Here is a 12279-nt window from a genome sequence, read left to right on the forward strand (position 1 = left end):
ATAATTAATTATTTTGTTAGAACTCGATAATTATTCTAATTATATTTTAGATTTTTTAGATTTTAAAATAACATATTTATTCTCTATTTGATTATGTTTATCCGCAATTAATAATACAAATTCAAACATCGAGCTTTAATAAGTTGTACTTTTGCAAAATTTACTTGTAATATTGAATTTTAAGTAAACATTGGTTTTATGTGGTTTTGAGAAAATAGTAATGTTTTTATTTTTGAATAAAATATAAAATTAAAAATATCATAAAATTTTGAAAAAAAAAATCTATATCAGTATTAAATTAATCCTTTTAAAAGTTCTTGTGTTTTGGTGTAATTTTCTTAATTAAAATTTATTTTAGGTTTAGTAACAAAGAAATTTAATTTAGGTTTAGTAATATAATTTTTTATAAAGATAATAACTAAGTATTCTGTTAGTTATCAATGATTATCCTAATTATATTTTAGATTTTTTATATTTAAAATTAGATGTTTATCCAATATTTGATTATATTTATCTGCAATTAGTTAGACAAATTCAAGTATGAAGCTTTAATAAGTTGTACTTATACACAATTACTTGTAATCTTAAATTTTAAGTAATATGCATCATAAACAGTACTTTGTGCATAAATAATCATTTTTAAAAGTTTTTGTCAAATGCATTATAATATAGTATAGATAATTTAGGTTTAGTAACAAAGAAATTTAATTTAGATTTAATGATATATTTTTTTATAAAGATAATAACTAAGTATTTTGTTAATTATCAATGATTATTTTAATTATAATTTAGATTTTTTATATTTAAAATGAGATGTTTATCCAATATTTGATTATTTTTATCCAATATTTGATTATGTTTATATACTGTTAGTTAGACGAATTCAAATATGGAGTTTTAATAAGTTGTACTTACGTATAATTTACTTGTAATATTAAATTTTAAGTAATATATATCAATAAACAGTACTTCGTGCATAAAAAAATCGTTTTTAAAAGTTTTTGTCAAATATTTTATAATATAGTATAGATATAGATAAAACTTCAATTTAACGCCATAAATTGATAAACATTTTTACAAAATAATATAAGTTTCGATCTGAATACCCTTCAAAATTGAAAAATAATGCATCCAAGTGGTAGACATCTAGTATAAAACGAAAAGGGCTTCTTTCATTTGATCGAATAGTACCAGATTGAACAAATCTTACCATCCCTTTTGATTCTCTACATCTTTGACAAATCGTTTTCCACATTAAACCCCATCCATCTCCCACCCTCTCCTTAATCTACTCTGGATCATGGACAAGGAGCACAACCAATCGAATAGTACAAACACGAATGATAATCCTCCAACTTTAGATGATAGCGGAGATATTGAACCGGCTGAGCTCGTTCTCTTTCAAGTATCTGAATGCTACGTTTATTTGGTAATATCTCCTTTTCTTGATCTATTTCTTGCCTTTCTTCACATTTCCATTAATTGGATCATGCATTAGTTAAGGATCATAATTTTGAAATTTGGATTCTGGGTTAGGTGAATTAGCTGTGTTCTTTGCTTATTGAATTGGGAATTTTGTTAAATCGTGCACACCTGCTGTTTTTTTTAATTGTCAAATTCACGCGTCTTGGAATTATAGCTATATGTGTCTGCATTCACCGTTCATCATTAGAGTCCATTTTCTGTAATTTGCCAAGATTAAGGATGCATGTAACTATTTTTATGGTAGGATGGAGTAGATTGTGTTATTTTATACCTGATGCCATTCTTATTAAACCAAGTGAGGAAGTAATTGAATTGGGTTGTGCAAACTTGATGTATAATTTGGTAGCAAATTATTAGAAGCAGTATCTTTTTTGAATGATGTCAAGATGCTTTGAGATTGAACAATGCACAACAGGTCCATTCACCTTGCTTCCTGTTTCTCTCAAATGGAACTGACTTTTGCATTATTAGCGTCCTTGTTTTCATGTAATGATTATATGCTTCCCTTTATGCTGCCACTTTATGCAGTCATCTCATCAGTGGTAGAACATGAATAGTTTCTTTTAGTAGGAATTGTCTCAAAGAAAATTGAATCACCTCACTAACTTTAATTTATGCCTGTAAATTTTTTCCTTTTGATTCATATTGTCAAAACTATTTTTAACACCAACTCAGAGAAGTATATTTGACCATCTGGCTAATAGATATGTATTGGAAAAACTGGTGTGAATTTAAAAGCTAAGTAGACTTTGCTGAATTACAATCCCATCATTGGTTTTGTGTAAAACTGCAAAGGTCATCTGAACTTTTTGGAGTTACTAAATCGGTCTTTGGAGGGAAGATGGTAAAGTCAAGTTTGTCTCTATGTAAATATGTTTGCAATTTCTTTTTCAATTTTCGTCAGCTAACAGAAGATTTAGAGTCAATTTCTAGTGAAGCACCATTATTCAAAGTTTTATGTTGGAAAAGTAGTAGAAATCACTGCTGTTGCTGCAAATAGATAGACCAACTAAACTGTAATAATGTTGCATAATTGGTGATTATTTGATATATTCTTATAAAATTGGCAAGGCCTACAGAAATCTCAATTCAAGACATGATAAAACTTGAATGAGGTAGTGCAAAGCATTAATTTTAGTAGATAAGATTTGTTTTTCTATTAGTTATATCAGAAATGGATGTCCTTTTACTATGTCATCCTGTCTCACCCTTGATTGCCAGAATATAGGACAAGATCATAAGAAATAAATTGCAAGGAGTAAACTAGTACAAGTGACAGCAATGATTTGTTCTCCTTCAAAGTTGGTAATAGCTACACAAAACCCAATGGAGCAAATGACAAAACGAGAATGGGTTGGTAGAAAGTATTGATGCAACTGTAAAAAGATATTTTTCCAGTAGTTTGGTTAAAAATGGATGTTCTCGTTCTGCATCACTCAATCCCACATTTCACTGGGAGATTGGTGGACAAGATCTTGAGGTATTTAAGAATAGAGAGAACTAGTTGGCATGGAAAGGTTTTTGGAAGAGACATGGAAATGAAACGAAGGAAAAGGTGGTCCTTATCTTTCCAAGTTTATTTGGATCTCTGCTTGCAGCTGCAATCTGCAAGTTTGATTTTTATGTGGTACATTCTCTGCTTACCAGCAAAGCAGATGTTATCGTTCTAGTCTCATTGAAATGACACGTTTTTGTGTATTTGTCTTAATAGCTTATATGTAAGCTTGTTACCATAAATTTTATCTCTTGTTCATGATTTTGTATTTGTCAACCATGGCTCCAAGATATCTGTTTACGTATTTAATGTTATCATTCAATTCCGTACATGTTTGTCCAGTTTCATTATGACAACGAATTTTGTATTATGCTTGGTTGGTGTAGTTGAAAGCTATGATCCTGTTTACGTTCTATCATCGTCAGCAAAGTTTTAAAGCATAAAAAGGCATTGAACATCTTATATCACCAATAATTCTGTTCATATGTTAACTCTTATGTAAATTTATGTGTCATCTTTGACTTGGGGCTAACATTGTTAAAACTACTATTGCGTTTTTGCAGATACCTCCGAGGAAGACTGCAGCTTCCTACAGGTTCTTATCAGAAGTTCTAAACTTCTGTTTTTCTCTTCAAAACAATAAATTTTGAATATGACTTTTATATCTCTGTTGTTTGCTTGTGATTTACCTTCTGATAATGTGTCCGTGTAAACAAAATGTGGTCTTCTGTCCCGTTGACTGTAATTGAGTTGTTCCATAAACTTTTGCTAGCTTATCAGCTGCATGAAAGCGATTAAATGAGGTCGTGTAATTAGTGAAAATCACAGAGCGTGATGTGTTTGAGTTTGCTAATTTTCTCTGGTAAGCTGCTGAGAAGTATTCATTATGAATATTGTCCACTGAAAACTTTCTCATGTTCTAGTTTATTTAATGTTTCTTCTTACTTGAAGGGGGACTTCTTTTGAGGCTTTTGCATCAAGAGGGAACATATTGGTGTGTAGGGTAAATAATCAAACTTAACCAAACAAGCCTAATATATCCCACCCCCGGAGGTCGAGTCTTGGGGGATGTACGTAGATTTGTCATCTACCCCAACGAATAGAGTAGCTGTTCCATGAAGACCCCCAACTTGCAAAAAAGTGTGTGAAAAAGAATGCTTGCCAAAAGGTTTGAAGAATTTGTAAAAAGGAAAATAATTCAAAAACAAAGATCATGAGGCCTCAAGTGAAGAACGAAGGTCAGTTAAAAGTAAGCAACATCATAAAAAGGTAAGTAGGTACAAGGACACATGGCAAAGGTAAGAAAAACTACCACCCTTAACCTCTACCTCTCCAACTCCCTTCGTCACGTCTAGGCAAGCAGCAAGCTACAGGTCCTACCTCTAGTCTGCTACCCTAGTCTTGCGTCTCCAAAAACACCTATAAATGCCCAAGGCTGCCATGTCCTGATGTTCATCCTTAGTTTCCATCCTACATTCTCCTTGGATTTCCCCTCCTCCTTGTTGCCCCCTTGACCGTCACACTTTCTACTCTTCTGACCATAGCCACCATCTGTCTTCTGCGAACATGTCCAAACCACCACAATCTTCCATCTCTCAGCTTGTCCATGATAGGCTCAACTCCTAACTCTGCTTGGAAGACCTGATTCAGTATCTTGTCCAACATGGTCCAACAGTCCAACCATAGATCCATTTAAGAATCCTCATTTTTGCAACTTCCAACTTTCTCTTGTGGGCCTTCCTTGTCGCCCAACACACAGACCTATACAATATAGCTGGTTTGATGACTATCCTGTAAAATTTGTCCTTCTGTTTTAGCAGGTGCTTGTCACCCATGACACAACGCCCTGTGGTAGCCCTTCACTTTAGCCACCCAATCTTTATGCGATACGTTATGTCATTTTCTCCCTCCCCCACCATGGTTATGGAGCCTAGATACTTGGAACATGTCCTTTTTGGGGTACCCTTTGCCTTCCAATGTTGATTTCTGTCCCCTTGTCAATACCCTCCTCACTAAAAGTTGCACCATATGTATTCGTTCTTAGAGCGGCTAACATACAAGCCTTGTATTTCCAATGCCCCACTCAACTGCTCCAACCTCTGGTTCGCCTCCACCTTCGACTCAAGTGAGTTTTGGGGGGATCAGCATATGCAAACTTTGATGTTGATGATCACCAAATTGAGGAAGAGGATTGAGGCCGGTGGATCAGTTAGATAGTCACCTCCTTGGAGACCAACAAGCATGTTGGCTACATCAGAGAAGCTAGATGAGTACGAGCATTATGCTTATTGTTTATGTTCTATTAGATTTGTTGCGATTTTCTTTGCCATGGTGCAAGGGTGCTTATGACCTTTGTGATCTTGTTGTGCTGAAGAGTGTCATTTTTTCTATTATGGATTATGTCTCTTTAACCTATATGAAGTTCTAGTGTTCTATCCTTCACACACGAGGCTATACGTCTCCTTCTTAGAGGGGGCATGTGGAAATCTCAGGTCCCTCATCTCGTCTCTTGCCACATAAAATCTCCTTGGATGTTTGGGCATGGTTTTTTCTTCTTTGTGCTTTAGGTACTTGTGAGTGTGTGGCCAGAGTAGGCAACTCTACGGAAGGAAGGCTTATGGGTCTCATTGTGTATTAAGTCAATCTATCTCTTTGATTTCGTGCACTAGTTGAGGAAGGTCCTGGTGAGTGTTCTTCCCAAAGAGAGAAGGTTCCCTTCCTAATGGCTTCCTTTTACCGTTTTACCCTCAGATAATTAGACAGGATGGTCTGGAGGAATGTTGGACGGATTTATCGAACTTTAGAAACACCTCAAGGACAAAGCAGGCTATTATCAAAATGGTTTTGGACCAATATAGAGCAAGTTGAGTCGGCATAGAAAAAGATGGGATCGAAGCCGAGTGCCAATGAGATCTAGCAACAGTCGCGATGAGCAGAATCCGACGAGGTGGTGGATCAGCAATATAGAGGAATGATAGTTGGTGAGGGTGCAAATAGGTTGGAGGGTTCTTGTTGAGAGGGTCGATCTATGTGACGACAAGCTGAGCGGAAGATCCAAGTGAGGACAAAGGCAGGGTGTCAAGTGATGCTCTCTGGACAGTTGTCATTGAGCTGCCAATTGGAGTTGAGGTTTGAAATTTGAAAATGAGTAGTTTGAGAAAGAGGGTTTTTTTCAATACAGATGCATATATATGTGTGTATATATATATTCCCTTTTCATGACCTAATGAGAAGTTTGAGAAAGAGTTTTTGTGAGCTGTATTTGTTTGTTATTGGTCATAGAGGCTTCCAGCATGGGCTCATCCCCCATCTAAAGCTTACATTAGTGTCATGTAAAGGTAAAAAGCTATTTGCTGATTGGTACTGTTCTCAAGCATGCAAGAAACTTCTAGCCTCTTTTAGGTGTTATTTGAAATGTGTTGGTTTGCTATCCTCCAAAGATGCCTCACAAGTGTAATCTATGGGCCAACTTTATTATTTCTCCTCCATGTTACACATGTAAGATGTTCTTAGCAGGTTTTATTTTATATTTTGGTCCATATATATACTCCATATATCATTGTTATGTTCAGTCATGGAGTCTTGTTTGGCCATCTGTTTCACTGAGAACTAAGAGACGATAGCCACCAATCTGCTTCTAGCAGCCGGCGGCAACACCCTGCTCTCTTGCTGCCATTGCCCATTGCACTCGAAGCCCAGGCTTGATTGCCTCTGGGATGATTCTCTGAAGTCACTGGCAACTTCCTTTGTGATCGTCATTTGGCTATTGAGTGACAGGTCTCTGGCGCCATCATTGTAGTTTGACTGGTTTAGTGTTGATGATAGCAGTTGAACCTCTGTTGCTGTTAACAGCTTACTCTATGTTCAATATGGACTAGGTGGACTTGATGTAGTCATTCCTCCTTTGTTTCTTATTTATAGATCTATTCTTATTTCTTAGTTGTCTTCATGTTGGTTTGACCAAGCGGGTTTTCATGTGTGTTTGATTAGTTTTGGGCTTCCTTGCTTTACATTGATTTGTAAAACTTTTGTTCTTTGATTTGGATTGTGCCATCTGGTATCCTGGTTTTTGTATCTAGTGATGATAGTAAAGCAACTTAATGAATTAGCGAGGAAATTTTTTAGTTTGGCCTTGCAGTTTGACAGATTTCTGTCGCATAGAGCTGACTACTCAAGAAGGGGTTGTTATAAGGGGTTATGGAAATCTTCAGTATGATGAAACAAGCCTTTTCCCACACTAGTTTGGGTTTGATAAATGAAAGCTAATAAAATTGTAAAGAAGTGAATCTAATAAAACTTACAGAGAATAGCATTCTTTCATGGGAGCCTATAAGATCTTGCAACAGGCTAGATTTGGTACACCCAAGTACATCCATGGGTGTATCTGTAAATTTTAGAAAATTAACCATTCTTTTAGTTATAAAACTAAACCACTAATTTGATACAGCCACATGTCTACATCAACTAACAAATTTGAAATAAAAGGAACAAAGTAAAATAAAGTTAATCAACAAAAATAAAAACATGACTAGGAACAAATGTCATGACAAGTGGGGATAATAGTTGTAATTGTTTTTGAAATGTGTATGAATACGTGGCTCATCCATCATGGTGCGAGTTATAGAAGATGAAATGGCACTCTTAAGCAGAATGGGATTTGGAATCTCACTGGAAGAGTTTTGTTAGATGCAAGTACATAGTGAATCTTAATCATGCGACTTCTCCATCTCGTTTTGTGATTCCAAGAGGAGCCTCTAAGGCTTGTCTTTTGAGGAGGTCCCATCATGACCTTAAGTTGGCTCATTGGGAATTAAGTTTCTCGTTGTAAGTTTACAGAAAGCATCACTTTGTTATTAAGGTGTTTCTGTTTTTATCTTATGCATGTTCTGAGAAATTCCATTCTTAGCGAATTCTCCCATTCTTTTCAATAACTACTGCACTCCGTTTCTGGACACATTTCCATCTAGAGAAATTGTTCTGTGCAAGTGAACCTATTTTCCACAAATTAGATATATACTTGGTCAGTTTCTTTTAACTGCTCACTTCTTACTCTTGAATCAAATATATATCTTTTCTGCTTTGGAATTTGATAAGAATTTATTTTATTATTTGATAAAAAATGACCATAACTTTAAAATAAGAAAGAGTAGAAGAAGAAGTCGGTGTTATAAATGTCAAAAGTTCATATTTATTCATATTGAATATTTATGCTGTTAGACATTTAATATGACATCGTGGGAGTAAAAATAGTACATACAGCCGAAAATGTGACTTCAATTTCAAAACTGTTTGAAATGTTCTTCTCTTGATCCCTGATGTGATTTAGAAAACAAAAAACTACTTCGAGTCTAAGTGTATGTTGGTAATTTGACTTCTGGTCAATCACTTCCCATATAACTGCCATAGTGTCATAGTCTTAAACTTCTAATTGCACTTGTTGGAGATGTGGAACTGATCAGTTTATGGTCCATCATAGGGCGGATGAATGGGATATAAACAAATGGGCTTGGGAGGGAACAATGAAAGTAGTAAGCAAGGGAGAGGAGTGTATTATCAGACTTGAAGACAAGACATCAGGTGCGATATTTCTGCTGTTCACGTTTCCCACATGTATGGATTGTATAATTACTTATTTTAACATATAGGTGAACTCTATGCTCGGGCTTTTCTAAGAGATGGAGAACCTCATCCTGTGGAGCCTGTTATTGATAGCAGCCGGTAAATCATTCTCTAATGTGTTTGATGATAAAATTAAATTATGGGCTTATTCAGTGTCTGATAGTTCTTTTTCCAGAATTTTTTTCCATGCATAATTGTGTTGAGTTTTGTCATATTCTCAGAGCCACATCTGTCACGTTTCTAACTAACAATTTTATTTTTCTGCAGATATTTTGTTCTACGTGTGGAAGAGAACATTGGTAATCTACATGCTTTTATGAATCTTCTTTTTCTTATTTTTAACAATATGAATTCCCCTTAACTGTCTGGAAGGCTGACATAGCTTTCTCCAGAGCGAGAGGCTGATCCAGAAATTTTTTTCCAAGCAATAATATAGAGTAAAACACAACTTAATTATAAAAAAATTCTACTGCTGCCTCCTTATTTTCATGGCCTCTATTTTATTCTTTAGTTGCCTTAAAGAGTGTTCACAAACTGGGCCTAAGTTTGTTGCAATGCTGGCTGCATAGTGAGCTGGAATATGGGCTGTTACCAAAAAATTAATAAAGAGCCAAAGGGATTCGAACTTGCATCCTGTAATGCCACATGCAAAACCTTCTTGGTGGTCATGGGTTCAAGTCTCACCAAAGGTGACAAGTGTGCGTGAGTTTAATTGCCGTATATAACTATAGAGTGAATTACACCGGTGGTCCTGTGGTTTGCTTAAATTTTGGATTTGATCCCTAAACAAACTATCTATACCGGTGGTCCCTAACTTTTCATTTCATAACACCCATGGTCCCTCCACTAAACGACATTAGTTAACAACCATTATGAAGAACTAATTGGTCTTTGAACAAACTATAGGGACCAGAAGTCTAATCTGCTCTAAAATTTAATGTGATTCATTTTTTAATTTTTATTAGAAAATAATTTATATATCCATCACAAATCAAATATCTTAAAATAAAATACATATTAAATAAAAATAAAAATATTTATATTTATTTGTTGTAGTGATGGTTTTTCTTAATTGTTTGAATAATCAGTGTTTTTTAATCTTAATTTATAATTTTTATTTTGTTGTTATTTTAGTTATTTGTAGTTTGACTATATATTAATAATCTCACGTTAACCGAACTTAATTTTCAATATTTTGCTCGCATATTTCAATTCTCAACCCAAAAGATGTGCGACTTTATCTTGATTTACTTTTTTTTCAAACTTGAGTTTTTTAACGCTATTTTTTTTTTGTGAATTTAATAATTTTTAAATAAATATGAAGATTTTTATAGTATGTACTTTATTTTAAAAATTTTGATTTGTGATTTTAATAATATATTTTTTTGTTATTAAATTTAAAAAAATGTGTATCACATTAAATTTTAGAGCAGATTACACTTTTGGTCCTATAGTTTGTTCAAAGACCAATTAGTCTTTCATAAAGGTGCTAACTAACATCGTTAAGTGGAGGGACCATGGATGTGCAGTCGGTTCCTTCTTATCCTTGAATGTGTGTGAACTTAGTAGGGTCAGAACTCAGAAGTAGCCAAGTATAATGAGTTGCCAAGTCGCAATAAGCATTATGGTACTTCCCTCTATTTTGAACTTTAAACTCTCAGTGTTGCATTGGACAAAGAAGCATCTGGTGAAGTTTCAGTCTTTGTTTTGACGACCTTTGTTAATATTCAGCATTTGTTACTTCATGATACAATCTTCAGGTAGGTTACCAATAAGCATTTAAATGGCTGTCAGAAATAGCAAGTCTTCCTATGTGTCACATTCTGACACATATCTTTGTCTTAACTGTTTATTTTTGTGAACAAATCAATTCGTCACGACTTCAATCAGCTATTAAACTCGTCACCTTACACTTGTTGCATCTTGATCTGTATGATGCAATAAGAAGTGGTCTGGTGGTCTTAGACCTCAAACCATATAGACTTGCATATCTAAATATAAAATAAAGATGAAAGAAAACTTTAACTTACTGAAATATTGCCAACTTCATTTAACATCAAATTGCTTGGAGCTGATTTCACATCCCTTTCTCTGTTTTCTTTTGTCCCTCCAACTTATAATTCCTTAATCAAAGGCATAAGTTATCTGAAAATGATGCAGGTGGCCGCCTTCGACATGCCTTTATTGGCATAGGATTTCGAGAAAGACCTCAAGCTTATGATTTCCAAGCTGCTCTGCATGATCATATGAAGTACTACTCTAATCCTTCAATGAAGTGTTTGTCCTACATTTTTTGCTTCTCTCAGTCCCATTTACTAAAGATTTTTAATTTATAGCCCGTTTCACTTACATAAATAAAATTCATTTATCACTTGAAGGTATCTTAATAAGAAGAAAACTGCTGAAGAGATGGAACAACAGTTCCAGCATACTTCTTCAGTTGATTACAGTTTAAAAGATGGTGAAACTCTAGTGCTTCAACTTAAGAACGTAAGCTAACTTCAACTCTTCTTGTCTACTGTTTGAATTGATCCAGAAACTTGACTCCATTTTCAATTCCATGAGTTTCAAATCTACCACTTCCCCGATTCAGAATTGACGTAGAATTTTGTTTCTGAAATGTTTTGATTAAATAACCCATCTCAATTCCAATTTTGTCCTAACATAAGTGTCCATATATCTATTTAAGTTTGTCCCATATAAGTGTCTACTTTCTATGCTACCCTTAATTATGAGATGGAGAAATTCATCACTCCCTCTATTATTAAGGGTACAATTGTCACTTACCAAAATGTTGTAAATATTTTAGGCAAACAATATAGTTTCTTATGGTGTTTCACCTGTAATATGATTATAGAAAGGTGGTCGAAGCGTGAGGTCCAAGTTCTTCGAGCAGGGACTAAATAATCTCCCAGATCAAAAAGAAAAGGGTAAGAAGGAAGTTGCAATATCTATCAAACCCCCACCACCACCTCCATCCCCACTTTCACCGCCTATTGGCTCCATGGGTACTCCTCCAGGTTCGCCCTCAAACTTCAATCTTGACCATTCGTTGAGCCCCCAATCAAACGAACCCCATTCTGTTGAAAAACAGACTGCTCAAGACTTGCCAGATGATGATTTTGGGGATTTTCAAGCAGCATAGTGTGTTATGAATGTTTTGCTTAAAACTCAAAACAGGTTCTCACTGATCTCATGTTTCTTATGGGTTGGTAAATATGACATTTCCTTTTTCTATATATCAATTATTTTTTAATCTTCTATTTCTGTTTACCTATGAAACACCCATCACCTAATTGTTTTGTTTGTTCCCTTGTATGTTATGCAGTGTGTTTGGCTTTGCTGTTGAGTTGAATCATTTGTTTCTGATATGACTTTTCTGATGCCTGTGGTTTAACCCAATTTGGTAGTTACTTGCATCATGCCATGTTTCCTTTTGATTTATGAAGATCGTGTTTCGGACTGTTGTAATTCCTTCTTGTGTTAAACCATTTCATGATGTCCTCTAGTGTCAGAAGGGGTCTAGACTGTCCCAGACTGCCAAGTCCCTAGACTGGTAGACTTTGGTTTTGTCATGTGAGAATATGTGAAACCCTGTGTTAGATTACTCTTTAAAAGAGCCATCGATAAGAAGGGAGGTTACAACATATATTGCTGAGAAATGGTCAAAGTGTAGCAGA

At 34.8% G+C, this 12279-nt stretch overlaps 1 protein-coding gene across 1 annotated transcript; it reads left to right on the forward strand.

Moving 5' to 3' along the window:
- The first annotated feature begins 1182 nt into the window (after positions 1-1182).
- Positions 1183-11968, forward strand: LOC112525762 (uncharacterized protein At1g03900). The gene is made up of 8 exons (XM_025136021.1): positions 1183-1429; positions 3544-3575; positions 8457-8557; positions 8626-8698; positions 8867-8898; positions 10760-10850; positions 10978-11089; positions 11457-11968. The coding sequence occupies exons 1-8, from the start codon at positions 1301-1303 to the stop codon at positions 11742-11744; spliced, it is 858 nt and encodes a 285-aa protein (XP_024991789.1). The 5' UTR covers positions 1183-1300; the 3' UTR covers positions 11745-11968.
- Positions 11969-12279: the final 311 nt, after the last annotated feature.

Source organism: Cynara cardunculus (assembly GCF_001531365.2).
Source record: "Cynara cardunculus var. scolymus isolate 2C chromosome LG 13, CcrdV1, whole genome shotgun sequence".
NCBI classification, from domain to species: domain Eukaryota; kingdom Viridiplantae; phylum Streptophyta; class Magnoliopsida; order Asterales; family Asteraceae; genus Cynara; species Cynara cardunculus.